We start from the raw sequence: 15060 nt of genomic DNA on the forward strand, positions 1-15060 counted from the left end.
TTGCACTTACAGGCACTTATAGCCACTTCACAGAGCCAGAGTAATGTCAAGGAGTGTTAGTACCTGAGAGAAGATGCATAGGATTTTACCAGGATGGAAGCTCTATCAGTCTTTTAAAGCAATCAGATAACTTTGATTATAGAAATCTAAACCTCATTTACAGTGCAAGATCTGATGAATATACTGAAGTTTCTGTCTTATAGAAAAGGATTTGTCCCAGGTAAATTAACTACCCCTTCTTCCTCATGGCAGGGTACTCAAAGTGAAGAGGCGTTCTGGTACCATGGTCTGTGACACAATGTGGGCTCTTTCAGCAAAGGTCTACATGTATCATAAGGATTAATTCTACCATCTATGTTTGTGTTAACCTCTGTTAACATCCCATACTCTTACTGAGGAGAAAATTAAATCTTTAAAAAAGGTTTCTCTAGGGGAATGGCCTGAATCCTCTGTTGCCAAGGCATATATTTGTACCAAAGAAAATGATCCTGCTGAGTTTATTTAGCAATAATATACAAAAGAGTGCATTTTTATTATAATTCATGCCATCCTAAGGGACTAGTCAATAAGAGAGCATCAAAATTTAATGCTGGATGGACTATAAATTAGTATTCGTTTGCATTCTACCACTGCCACATAGGTAAACCAACACACAGCTAGTACTTAACTGATAAGATGAACTTTTGAATCAGGTGTATGTGGTTTTGCTGCCAGTACTATCTGCAGTTAAATCACTTTGCATGAAATACCAAATGAAAGCATCCTTTCAAGACTATAACTGACTGTTCTCTGCTATTTTTGTAATTTTTAATTACATGTAGCCTGTCTCTGGCATCTAGGAAGGGGAAAAACATTAGAAATAGATTAATCTATTTTGGAAAGCTTGTCTCTTGACTTCATTTCTGGACATAATTAAAAGCCTGATCTGTTGGTTAGAATTTGCCCATTTACTTTGACTTTTTTTGACTACTGGAAGAGGCAAAGTGATCAGCTGAAGTCCTGCTGAAGAATCCTGTCTGTTAAAGTTTAGTACATTAGTTTTCCTTTCATGCTGAGCTCAGATTTACGGGCAAGCACGAATGTTTATGTTTTTCCCATCAATCTGTTGTGCTTTCTCCTCGTACTAATCCTTTCAGAGTAGCTGTTGCTTGTTCTGATGTCACCAAGCTACAACACAGAGTGAAAACTTGTTAACCAGCTATTCAGTGCTCTGGATTGCTTTGTAAGGCACAGAATTGATTTTTTTTTTTTTCTGCTAGCCAACTTCTATTTCCACTTTTCCAGGCTTTTGCAGTTTAAGCCTCTAAATGTCCTGCTCTGCAGCTACTTCCCACACCAGCAGAAGTCAAAGCATAAGCTTTCCAAATGCAACACACTGCAGTTATAGATATTTCCCAGGTAGAGCTGGGCAATAACCCAGGGCCTTTCAGAACACCTTGTTCACAGCAAAGCCTGATCCAAGCACCTGGTATTGATCTGCTATTGTCTCCTACTGCTGACATTTAGGTGTGGTATTTAAGTCCTTCTGCATCCCTTTTTGTAACTAGACCATAGGCTGGGATAACGGAAGTCTTGGGTTGACAACTGGAAGCAGGAGCGGGCTCAGCTTTTGTCTTTTTGTGGACATTGTTGTACTACAGCATATGTAGGCAATCACATGTGCCACTTCTGTCTGTGATGTACATGTGATCTGATTTTTTTAATGTGTATGAGAGCCATATTATGCATATGCGATTACAGGCAATTTGAGAGGTATATGAATAAGACATGCATTAGTTATTTTTGACAAGCAGATGGTTCTGTCTGGTACACTTTATCACGCTCAAGCTCAAATTTAATACTTGAATGGTTTCCTGAGGGATATATATGTTTGAGGGGAAAAGTATGCATCTTTGCATAGCTTTTTTTTCAGCTCATAGGATGCGTAGGAGTTGCATAGCAATGTTATGGAACTTTCTGTTAGTCTCCAGATATCTCAAATTCCCATCCTTGTGCTATTTTCTAAACTAAAGGAAATCACAGTTTGTTTTTTGTTTTTTTTTCTCATGGAATAATTCAGGGATGTGCTTATTTATTCAGCTGTAGGCTATTTTGAAATGTTTGTCTCATTATTTCTTCACTGTCTTCAGAATATGGTAAAATGGAAAGGTCGCAGATACCATATCAAACAATAATATGGTGAAAACTGTGCTATCGGAGACAAACCCTCTTGTTATAGAAAGGGTGCATTTGTTGATTTGGGTTGTGTGTGGGAAGGCATGATTAAGTACATCATAGTAAGCATTTGTGTAATGTTTTAGGAAGGCTGTAACATATTTTATTTGTATTTACAAAAAACAGTGAAGCCTTGGAAACTGTAGTGGGGCAGTCTGAATGACTTACTGAGTCTCTCTGTGTTAAGGTCCTCAGCCACTTAATGAATGCTGGTCAGTACTCCTGGGACTCTGAAGCAGCATTTAGACATCCAGAGCAATTACATGTACCTAAATCACTGCTACTTACAATTACTGCTTCACCCTTCCTCTGTCTGGGGGTTAGACATCAAAGGAACAAACATTTCAGATGGGAAGACACAGGGAGTAGTCCTGAACCCCAGCAACAGACTTTTATGCTCCCTGTACATTTTGGACATCCCACCTCTGCTGCTGTTACTCTTGTGCTGCCATCAGTCACAGCGTTTTAAAGCCTTGTTCTTGCTTCCAGTAAGGACAGGTGGGGGCAAAGTTAAAGCAGTCCTGTAATTTCAAGTAGAAATGTGAGGGCTTTCTCATCTCCTCTGCTTGTGGCCTATCAGGTGCTGTGCAATCTGCCCTTGCTTCACCTCTGCCCAAGTGCCTGAGGTGGCATTGCTGAATACCTGCTATGTCTCTGTAATTAAAGAACATGGATGTGGTTTTGGACAACCTAATCTAGTTTAAGACGTTTCTGCTCATTTTAGGGGGGTTGGACTAGATGACTTTTGAAGGTCCCTTCCAACACTAACTATTTTATGATTCTGTGATTATCAATGCTAAGTAAAGGATGTCTTATCGCTTTTTAGAGGTCTTATGATGTATGCAGAGCCCCAGTGTTCTCCATGTTTCAGTAAGACATATAGGATATACAGACCGCATGTATCCCTTCTGCGTCAATTCTCTTGTTATAAGCAGATTGAATAAATGGATGGGAACAGGACCTTGCTGCTACAGTACTTGAATTACTTATGCTATTTAAGTTTGAATTAAGGAAGCTATGTAGTTTACCATATGTGCTTGCTCATCATGAAGTGAGATTTCCACTTTCTTTACCATGTCATCTGATTTTGAGTGAGTTGGGACTCTGATTTGGTGCAGTATTCTCAGAATTGAAGAGTACCTCATGGAGGCGCTTAAAACAAAGACATAGTGCTAACACACTCCCCAAAACACCTCTCATCTGCTGAAAACAAAACCACTCAAAGGTGCTCCAACTGGCACACCAAAACTGCTGGTCATTTCTTTTTAAATTAGAGCAAGGTGTCGTTATGGTTTTTCTTTGCTTCTTCACAAGGTAACCAGATTATTGAGGCTGTACTAGTAATAAGTCAACTCTGTTCATCCCCTTCTTTCTCTTTTTTAATAAAGACAGACCTTTACATCTGTGTTAAGGGTTCTGGGGAGGCTTTTCCAGTTGGCCCATTTTCCATAAATAGCATTTCCACTAGAGGGCATTCAGAATACTGGTAACAAGTTTCAGCTGTCCTCTGATTTAGTGCATGTACTGTGCCAGACACGCAATCTGGAAAGATGAATGCAGGGCGGGTACTGAGGCACAGCAGGGGAAAGTGAGTGAAGCGACAAAAAACTGTGCACCATTTGTTTCACCCGCCCAGTGAATTAGGACTATGCCCAAGTGTTGTTTCCTGCCTCTTCCTTATGCCTTCAAATGTGAATATATTGTGGGTTTGCCTTCTCCAAAAATAAAGATGAGAAGCAGATAGGAAGGGCCTTTGTGACTGTTTTAGAGAAGACAAGTGTCTGCAGTGTTTTCATTATTCAGACTCTTGAAAAGGCTATTTTGGGCTAGTAGAAAAACTTATCTACTGTACAGCTAGTAGGAATGCAGCAACCTATGTTTACCATAGGGATCTACTTGAGAAAAAGCACACTAGTATACAAACACTTGCAGTCATCACAACCCCCACCAGTAACTGAGGGCAGTGACCACCACCAGCCATCCAACTTCAGTAAGCATTTTGGGAAGTCAGTAAACTGAAGTGAAGATACTAGTGCCGGTGCAGAGCTGACACTTTTGCCCCTCTGGGTGTTTGGGAATGTTTCTGAGAAGTTATCACAAGGCTACCATGGTGTTCAATGGGCCACTGCTCATCAGGGTCCAATTGTTGCACCCTTTGCTACAGGTGGTAGTATTCCTAAGCAGATGCTCTCCACTGAGCCCAGCCTATGGGATCCGATGCAGCCATCTGTCAGGTTTTGCATTCCGTAACTGAGGACATTTGGTCCTTTTGCCTGCATCACTTTTGAGACCTCATCAGTTGTGGTAGTATAACTTTCAATCAGATGTGACATCTTTAAGATGAAAGTATATTACATGCATCTATTTACCAGTGTCAAGTATTTTGCATAACCTCACTACTGAAAGTGTACGGTTCATGTTATAAGTTCAAGTTTTTGGTTGGTTGGGTTTTTTTTATAAAGCTGATATAAAAGTTAATGAAAGATAACAACCATTGCAAAGAAAAGTGTACTTCATAAAACAAATGCTTAAAAAGCCACTTGCTCCAGCTGTGGCTTTTATGTACAAGGATCTCTCAAGCAATGGTATGCGCTTACATAAGAATTTCACAACATTTACATTTAAACCAGTCATCATCTTATATGCAGATCATTTATTCATCCTATAAATCACTGTTGAGCTAAAAATGAAGATGAGGCTCTCCCTTTTCCAAGCAGTAGGCTGCTAAATAGCCTAATATCTTTGCAGCTGTTGTGAAGATGGGGATTCTCTGTTTGACACTGATTTGAGGGGTGTATTTTGTTATCTCTTCTCATTGCTGGTGGTCTCTTTTACATTTTCTGACCTGGCTATTTTGAGTTACAAAATCTATATTGCAGCTGTTCTGTAAAACTTAGGTTTAAATAAAGAGGAAAACAAGTAGGGAGGAAAGAAATAAATCCTTCCACTCCTAAAACAACAGTCAAAAAGAGCTCATGTTGAGTCAATGAGGAAGGAATTCAGCTGCTGCTCAGAAATGATAATGCGGATGGGGGGGGGGGGGGAATGTCAGTGAAGATTGATCCCTAAGATCGCAGGGAGCAGAAATACTAAGCCAGACTGTGAGGAGGCAAATTTTGAAAAAACAATCTGGAGACGATTCACAGCTGGCACTGAAGTTGGGGCCTCAGAAGTCTCTCACGCACAGATAAACAAGCGAGAAAGAGGCATCTGTTGCATTACAGCTGCCAAGGTCACACCAGCAGGAACAGGCAGAGGGGAAGAAAAAAGCCAGCGGTACAGTCTGTATTCCTTGCAGGGATAACGTAGTGCCAAACAATTATGGCATTTCTAATCATGTGCCTTTGAGGCTGGAAAGATGTATTAAAGTATATATGCTGACTCAAAAAATTAACCCCACTGTCAATCAAAAGTAATGTTTTTGAAAAATATAATCCACTTAAATAGGAAATTCTGACAGTACACATGCTTGATCTTTAGGGTAAGCAAACCAAAGTGGATACACAATCCAGAAGTGAGAAGGGCACAAGTACCTGCTGTGTTCCCCAGAGTCACGCTCCAGTTTAGGCAGGAAAGTGCTATGCCAAACAGCCCTTGCTGCGCATGAGTGAGCAGACTTTTTCACAGCTTGAATCCCAGTCCTGGAACTTGGAGCAGCAGCGAGAAATAGGAAGCAGCAGGATACAGCGTATCAAATAAAACTATTTTAATCACTTAAAACCATCTTCTCATACTCAAAGCTAAAAAAAAAAGCAACTTAGTAAGGCTTTTGTAGTGCACAAATGGTAGCAACACCATAGGACTGTTATACAGAGCCACAAGTCATTCTTGCAATGCCTGTTGTCTGTGTGTCCTCTGCTGCACATACCTGCTTGTTTCAGATAACAGGAGTTCTCAAGCTTGGAGGAATGTTTTGAAGTGTATCCCCTGTAGGAACAGACATTCATGCAAATAACTAATTAAAGGCATTGAGTAAATAAACTGGATTTGATCTGTTAAATGAAAATACTACACCAAATTTCTTTCTTAATGATCTTGGCAATGGAAACGTGATATAATTTTATCTGCAATTATATTCCATCATCTATTATTGCCTCTAGCATGTTCACAGAACCTTTGAAATCTGGAAAAGCATTTGAGTGGGTCCCCAAGCTACAGAGGTCCTCAGTAAACTCTCTGAAAATTTGTCTGGACATAGACTCCCCCGTGACTAACCCTTGGCAGAACAAACATGTTGGAGACAACCAGAGGGAGGCAGTATTAACAGTGCTGATGCAAGGTTGAGTTAACTAATCCATATCCTTAAAGGCCAAAGCTTTTCCCCCCTTGGTAACAAGATTATTTTGGGGATGCCCTTTGACAAGCTGAGAAGTCTTGCTAAATTTAGGGATTATTTTGGAACAAGATTTAGTGTTTTTATTGTCTTCTAGTATGGAACAAGGTTGAGAAGCAGTGCTGGGGATGGTGTGTAAGCAATACAGATGCTCTGCTGCCTTTGTAGGAGTAAAGCTGATGTCAGCTGACCTACCACCTAAGTATTCCCAATTCCCAATTCTGACTGGGTGCATTGCTGTGCACTAACGTGATGTTACTGTTGTCACATTCTTGGAGAGGGGCAGGGCACAAGTTGTGTTTTCAGAACAGAAGAAAAATTAAATTCTCCCTCTCCGAAGCTTATTCAGATGAGCACAGAACAGAAATCTTGAGAATGAACAGGCAGGATGACTGGCTGCTTTTGCAGCATCTAAAAACATAAACTCCTGTAAAGAGAATTTCTAACCATGCAGCCCTTATGGTTTCACAGCTGCCTGTCCTGCTCTGGCATCCCCTACATGAGGAGCACTTGACCTTCAGAAGGATCTGCAGTGGAGGAGCACAGATCCCTCTGACTCACTGCTTCTGGGCTACAGAAGTCCAGACTGAAGAGGCGCTGTGCCACCGCTTTTTGTGTGGATGATATCTTGGCATTGGAACTGAGGAGAGTGAATTGTCACCAGCATGCCTTGGCACATCTGCAGGACCGTGATGATGGTCCTGCAGACATACATCCTGCTTTGTGAAGACCCTTCATGTTCTTCCTTGAAATTTTCTAAGGAAGCCGAAATAGTGGGGCAGTAGGGCAGCTGCAGATGTTTTGAATCAGACTTGGAGATTAAATGGATTTACTTTTTGGGGAGTATGCAGTTGTCTTAGGAGAGCATGAGTCAGGTAGACCTTCTTCTCAGACAGCTGTTGCAGGATGTCAAACTTGTGCCCGCACTGTCCTGTTTCCCCTCCTGAAAAGCAGCACCAATACATACTGAGCACTGTTCCCCTTGCATCCTGTTTTGATCCAAGCTTCCTCAGTCACCTTTCAAATGACTGAATGCTGAAATCCATGGCTACGATGTTTTTACAGGCTCATCTCCCCTTTCTTTTAGTGAGTGTCTGGGCTGCAGCCTGTGTCTCTTCCTGAGTTACCTTACTAGCATTCACTATCTCCATGACACTGCATCCAAAAAAAAAAAAATGTAGCCCTTAGGACTTACCCTTTGTAAACTACCTGTGAATAGGTTTTTCCATTATCATAACATAACACAGTATGTGCTTTCCCAGGCCATGTGTCCTCTCTGAACTGACAGCAAACCAGCTAAACCATTGGGAGCTGGTAGTGAGTGTGAAGCTCCAAGGGACTGGCTGTACAAAAGCAGATCATGTGGTGTGTTCTGCTAGAGGTAGCACATTACCGCACCCTGGGTTCTAATGGTTTAGATCCACTAAGAATTTCAGATACATAGTTCTCCATGGGATCTGGTCTTTATCTGGAGAGGGCAGAACATTAGCAGACTGTTCAAAGGTATAGTTAATCAAGTAGAATTCATTTTTACCCACTCTGCCCACTGGCTTCAACTTCCTTGATGTGGTAATGAAGAGGGAATAAATAGCTCAGTGTGGTACAGCCAGAACACCAGGTTTCAAAGGAGCAGAAGGGTTCTGCATCCAATAACTATACCTGCTGCTGCTACAGGCTTATTACTGCCCTTGCGTAGTCTATACTCCCTTGAACAGATGTGTGCAGCTGGAGGGGTCCCTGTGAACATAGACTGCTGTTGGATCTGGCCTTTATAACATAGAGGCAATGGGAATGCTCTACCCTGACTCCTGAGAGCCCATTGCTGCTTCCCATGAAGTGGCTGCTCAGCATCCACAGACAGCAGAGAGTCTTGCCTACATGGAAGGGCAGAATCAAGGATAGTCTTAGTAAATTGATCTGCTTAAAAGTGCTCGGGAGTAAGAACAAACTGCCTTTTTTTTTCCCTACCTTGTTTTGTTGTAATGCATGGTCATAAACAATAGTTATTGTGCTTTAGCTCCTGACAGTTCATAGGTCTTTATGGCAATGAGTTTTTAAGGTTTTAGTCCACCTTGTCTTGCAGAGCCATTGCAGCATTATTTTCTATTTGCAATGTAAAAGATTTGCAACAATCTTTGAGCATGAGGGAGCTTTGTGGTGGTGGTAGAGCTGGTCTCTGAGAACTCCAAAGAGTGTTTTGAGAATGATCCTAGGCTACAATCCTGTTCCTGCCAGTCTCAGGAGAATGAAGCACTTCCCTTCTAACGGGAAAGGCTGTAGGACATGTGTGACTAATTTGTTACAAGGTAATTAAAAATTATCTATCTTACTGCAGCACTGCACGATACTGTTGAAACAAGCACTCTGGGTGAAGATGAGTTGAGAAGCTGGGAAGACTTCCTTTCACCTGTCACTGGTTCCTCTCCTGATAGGAGGAAAATGACTGGCTGTTCTGCCTGGTGGCAGAGGAGCTAATTGCTGTCAAGTGTGGGGATGCCGTTCACATGGCTGTAGGTTAGCATTTTGAACATGCATCCTGGTTAGCAGCGAGAGCTGTCTGTGCTCATAGCAATGCTCCTGAGTTGTCCCAGTGGTGGCATGATGTTGACTACATGGATTAATGAAAGATGCTCATGATGGGAATGCAGATATTGTGTGGCAGGGATGGAACTGGAGATAGCTTCTTTACACAGCCCAGGCAGCCAATGAAGACAAACCTGTTGCAAGTGATGTGTGGTAGGTGATGAACAGCCTGATGCATCTTCAAACCTGGCAGGAAGGAACAATGTGCTGCCTGTGTTCCTGTGATCAGGTGGGATGCCGTGGGATGGGAAAGTTATATTCCCAGGGTCCTTATTTGCCAGTGCCTCCTGCAACCCCCTAAATGGGGCAGTCTGTATAAATCCTTCTGCCTGGGCAGCTGCTCTGTATGAGCAACATACTGATTCTTGTCCTGTGATAGAGGTGTATTAATTTTTCATGAGTGGTGACTCAGCCAAGCAATAAAGTTGGTACCCTAACATAGCACAGAGGTCAGGATGGATGGCCTCAGCCCTGTTAATACGTGAGCAGATTCTTCTATGTCTGTTAATAATGAGTATTTCTGAATGGCTGAACCCCTTTTATTGAGGAAGGATGGTGGCAGAGAGCTGGAGGACGTGACTTCCACATCCTCCTGTCAATGAGCAGCAGCTCGTGGCCATCTGAGAGGATGAAACCCCTGCACAGGTCAAGGGTGATGTAGAGGCACCTCCAAGCAGAGGTCAAGGCATTTCAATAACACCTGGGGTAGCTGCACCAAAACACTGGGAGGTAAAGTGAGAACAGTCAGTTCTCACAGTAACGCACTTATGTAATAAGGCTAAGCCATAAGCATTTGGACAGCTAACTGCTGGATTAATTAACACAATTAACTTCTTGTGCATCCAACAGCAAGCTTAGTTGGAAATATCTACATTGTAAGGAGGAGTGACAATTTCAAGAAAACTAGTGAAAACTGCGTGTCTTTAATGGTTAACTGTGAAAAAATTAAATTCACATAGGTAGGGTAGGCAAGGGTAAATAGATAGGTACAAATATATTTATTTTCAGCAGCAGTGCAGTTAAGTTCAGTGATTGCCAGTGTAAGTACTGAGTGGTCAGGGACACAGTGAATGGTCTATGTTTTGAAAGGGATCTGTTTTGCAGAAATTCACAGGATATACTATAACAAAGTAAAACCAAAACAATCAAACAACAACAGAAAAAAAAAATCAAAACCGAAAACCAAACCCCAACCAATACAGTTTTGTTTTTTTTCCTTTGAATTCCTTTTGGAAAGAAAATTAGCTAAAGTGTGGAGTAAGGCAAGCCTTCATTCCTACCCACTACAGGTAGAAAAATAGACCAAGCCCATTGGAAAATTCAAACTGATCCACTTCTAGAAGACCTTGAAAGCAATTCTGTTCTGATGACTGGGAAAAATGTGTAAGCAAGAATAACCTCTCTATAAATGTATACAAAATATTGTGACTAAAACTATTGGGACTGAAGAGATAAAATTGCACTGTAAGCTTGGACCGTGTCATAATATAACCCAGCAAGAGCTTGACACAGGCTGTTAGATTTAACTGTAAATTATTGCTTCTTGTTAGAAAGGTGATGTTCACTTTTTTAATGAACTGCTGCCAGGATCCTGGCTCCTGGGACCAGGCAAAGTTGTCCAGTTTTCCTACCAGCAAAATTCTGTGTTGGAGATCTTTTATGTTGCTGTTTCTATAAACTGATGTGATATGTAATGGTGAAAATGCAGAACAGGTTGCCCAGAGAAGCTGTGTCTTCTCCCCACAGGGACACACAGAACCCCATCCCTGGCCATGTTCAAGGCCGAGTTGGACGGGGCTTGGAGCAACCTGGTCTAGTGGAAGGTGTCCTTGCCCATAGCAGGGGGCTTGGAACTGGATGAACTTTAAGGTGCCTTCCATCCCAAAACATTCTATGATTCTATTAAATGTTTAGGAGGTCTGACTGGTAGCTAGTAGATACTGTCTAGGAAAACTTGTCCTGCCGTTGATCTGTTCCTGAAACAGGATCAAATTTATCCCAGGTGTAAGGGCACACTGCATCTAGCAAAGTAGTGTTCCTGGTGAATGTGACCTTGTATAATAAATCTGTGCTGTAAAACTGAGGATCGAATGGGGCATAATCACTTCCTTGTCAGATAAATACTCTCATGTCCCCTTTCCTTAGCTAGTTACCTGCAGACTCGGCAGAGATCCAATTGGATATGAGGAGGAAGTTCTTTGCTGTTAGGGTGGTGAGGCACTGGAATGGGTTGCCCAAGCAAGTTGTGAATGCTCCATCCCTGGTGGTTTTCAAGGCCAGGTTGGATGGAGCCTTGGGTGACACGGTTTAGTGTGAGGTGTCTCTGCCCATGGCAGGGGGATTGAAACTTGATGATCTTAAGGTCCCTTCCAGTCCGAACAATTCTATGATTCTATGATTCTATGACGTGTGTGAGAAAATGTTTAGCTTTGTACAGCACAACAGCACAGAGGCAAGCTCTGGGCTCGATCTAGGTGCTCTTGGAAAGAGATGAGGAGTTGGAAAGCAGCAACATGGGAGTTTCATGTTGCCTGATATTGAGGTGGGCTATGACTTGCACCAGTCTCAAGCGAATACTGAACAAACTTCATGTTGCTCTAGGTTTTGTCCAATTAAGATCCTCTGAGTGTTACTGGAGACTGGTACTTGCTTTATGCCTTGTGCTTAGCACACCCCGTGTCACCCCATGCTGACAGCAAGGTGGGTGAATGGGCTAGGAAGGCTTCTTTGACAACTCCACCATGTTGGAGATACTTCCATTATGGCAGGAAGCTAGCTATGGCAGCGTGGAGTGGAGCAGGCAGTGCTGCTGGTGTGTCACCCGGCAATGTGACCTACATGGGAGCTTCAAGCACGCAGGAGGCAGCCAGGATATCAGAAATGCAAAGTGGCCTGCGTCACATCAGGGACATGGAGAGGGTTGGGGGAGGCTGGGCACATGTTTCACCCTGATGAATGCACCACCCTTTGGCAGTGAGGCAAGCAGCTCCCCAGGGCGTGTTGATGCTCTCCGTGTTCCATCAGTGGGCACCTGCTTCCCTGAGTCCATGCTGCATCCTTCAAAACTGCCCTGGCAGCGGGGCAGAGGCTGCCCTTGGCACAGCTTTCCTTCATAGCCAGGGACTGCCAGGGCACTGAAACCTGTGCAAGTTGGGAGAAGCTGGAAACTCTGTTTGCGGGACTCCCATTGCCAGCATCACCGGGAACGTGGGATTTAATTCCTGAGCGCCGTCTGCCTGCGGCCCCTTTCCCCGTGCTGCGGGAGGGGAGATGACTGCCGAGCTCAGCTCAGCTCTGCTCATTGCCAGCGAGCAGCACATTGTGCTACGAGGCGGCCGGTGCATGCGCAGCGCGCGGGCTGCTGCCGTGGAGGTGGGGAGCGAGGACCACATCGCTGCCTCCCGGCTCCGAGCTGCCAGTTGCTGGTTGCCAAGCAGTTATCATTGTTTCTGTGACGATTGCAGAGGCTGTTGCTAATTGAAGAAGCCCCCACAGCATCCTTCTCTCTGCTCCTGCTTCTGCTTTTATTTTAGAGGCTCAAGGGGGAAGACAGCTAGACTAGTGCTTTTTTACATTGCATTTTTATTTATTTCTTTTTTGTGGGGGTGGGAAATTTCTCAGCTGGTGATTAAGTGATGGACTAGTTACTCATCCTTATCCCTTTAGTCTTTGTGTGTGTGTGTGTGTGCATGGATGTCTGAACACACACAGACAAGCTTACACACGCACACACACTGTAAAATCTTGTTTGCCACTGCAGTGGGCACAAATAGGTGAGCATGACTACAGCCAAGGAGCAAAATGCATCAGGGAAACAAGCCCAACAACAAGATCAGGTAATGCTTATTTTCCTCAATTTCAAACAAATACAGATTTGCATTGTATAGCTCTGTGTTTTGTGTATGATTATTATTAATATATATACATTTTAATCTTCTTGGTGTACATTCCTAAAATTGTCAACTGAGTCACCAGTCAGTGGCAGGAGGAAAGTACTGTGTAGCTGGGTTCAAGGTCTGCTGTCTCGGTGTGTGTGGAGGCTGGGGGGAAGCTGAAATTGTGCTATTTTTAACAGCCTGTACCTCTTGCTGAAGGCAATAGAGATTTGTTCTGTAACTTGTTCCTTATGTGCAAGGGGGAGGGAGCAGGATGTTGGGACAGAGGCCCCTTCTCGCTAGAGGAAGGGAGTAAAGGTTTTTAACAGCCCCTATGCAGGTGGATGTAAAACTGCAAAAGTGGGTTTCAGCTTCTTACTTTGTCACGCACTTTCAGGGTTTTTTGGAGGTTTTTTTTTGTCTGGCATTGTCCTGGAGGGACATTTAGAGTACAGCGTGTGCTCAGGCTGTGTGTGTACAAGCAGTGATGGGGGGGGGGGGAAGCAGCTGTAAGTAGGCATAACTCCCACTGACTCTGGGGGAAATTGCAATGCTCACACCATATCTGAACTTGATTCATTTATTTCACTTGGTAGATGCTTTATGTGTTTCTGTAAAGGTAGAAAGTTAAAGACTTAATTTTGCCTGTCGTGCCTAGTTTTCAAAGTGTATTTCTATCTGACTGCACTTACCAGGACAAAATGAAGTCAAAACTTTCCCTGTCAAAAAAGCAGTGGGTGGCAGAAAAAGGGGACATATCCTCACTGGTAAAGGAATAGCACAGTTAGAAAGTGGTGGCATAAGGGAAAGCCTGGTTGCAATCTCAGAGCTCCAGCTGAGGATGGCAAAGGTTTGTGGGCTCCTGGCACACCGGCAGACCAGCAGCTCCATCCTCCTTGGCACCAGCTTCCCCTCCCCGGCTTCAGCCCTGTGCCTAGGGGGACTGTGGGGAAGCCTGTACGCTCCAGTTCTTCAATTTTCATCGTCTCGTTAAGACATTGGAAGTTTGCTGCTTTAATCTTCAGTTAGGACAGCATAGGAGGATAATTTAAACAGATCTCTCAGGGCACAAATTAATTCTTAAAATAGTTCTTCCTGGCTCGATGAACTGAGAGCCTCGCACGTTTTCTTTTTTTTTTCTTTTTTCTTTTAAACTTGGTGATTTATTTTAGGGAACTGGGGAAAGGAAGAGCAAGGGAAGACACCAGGCACCACAAACAGCATCTTATAATCTGCATTTTCAGGGTGACATTTTACTAATGGCCAAAACAGGCTCAATGGTTCAGTGACACTAAGAAAAAAAAAACAACTTTCATACTGAGGGTAAAGAAACTGTGCCTTCATTTAACCTTACATCTGTTGGGCTTCTCTGCTTCCCTGTCCATTTCTGTTGGCATATGTATGTTTGTCACAGTTTGCTGCAGATTAAAATTAGCCTAGCTGTGTTCCTGGGAGGCAGGGGTGCATAAGTGCCTTTTCTGAACAAAGAGAGCTGTGGGGCTGTCACCTCCTGCTTCTTAAAGCTGTGCAAAACTGCTGGGTTTTGTAAGTCAAGAAGTGTAAGTCGATTGTGTTTTAAGAAGGAGCAATGTTTTTCTTTCAAGTAGTGCTACCTGCGTAATGCCATTCTGCTACTGGCATGCCATGACTTTGCTACTGGCATGCCACATCTTTGCTACTTGTCTCTTCCCGTATGAAATATAAAATGCCTAGACTGGGTCTTTAGTATTATGCAGAGTCTTGATTGAATTTATTCTATAACTGATTGAGTTGCAATTATACCCATATGGTATTGCTTAAATATTCTGAAAGTACATGCTCTCTCAGCTCTGCCCTAGTGTGAGCATGAGATAGAAATATCAAGCATATATAAATATCAATGATATTGATGAATATTAATGTTAGAGTCTGTAAGCACCTTTGCTCACTTCCATTTTTTGTTGTTGTTTTCACAGTACATGATTAGTAAAATGGTTTGACAGTGGGGGGGTCGAATCCAATCTGTGTCCATTGTTTTGATTGTACTTTTATCTTCCAACACTAAACACAGATCTA

At 43.0% G+C, this 15060-nt stretch overlaps 1 protein-coding gene across 9 annotated transcripts in view; it reads left to right on the forward strand.

Annotated features, from left to right (window-relative positions):
* DPP6 (dipeptidyl peptidase like 6) overlaps window positions 1-15060 on the forward strand; it is a 563983-nt gene that overhangs the window by 287961 nt on the left and 260962 nt on the right. Inside the window, exon 1 of one of the 9 annotated variants that reach the window (XM_062621475.1) lies at window positions 12481-12966. The exons of the other annotated variants lie outside the window; for them this stretch is intronic. Coding sequence (XP_062477459.1) covers window positions 12910-12966 — 57 coding nt within the window. The 5' untranslated portion in view covers window positions 12481-12909. Of the gene's footprint in view, window positions 1-12480; window positions 12967-15060 lie in introns of those variants that run through there. 9 annotated transcript variants of the gene reach the window in all.

The sequence above is a fragment of the Pezoporus occidentalis genome, unplaced genomic scaffold (assembly GCF_034315485.1).
Source record: "Pezoporus occidentalis ecotype Australia unplaced genomic scaffold, CSIRO_AGI_Poc_V1 ctg23, whole genome shotgun sequence".
NCBI lineage: Eukaryota > Metazoa > Chordata > Aves > Psittaciformes > Psittacidae > Pezoporus > Pezoporus occidentalis.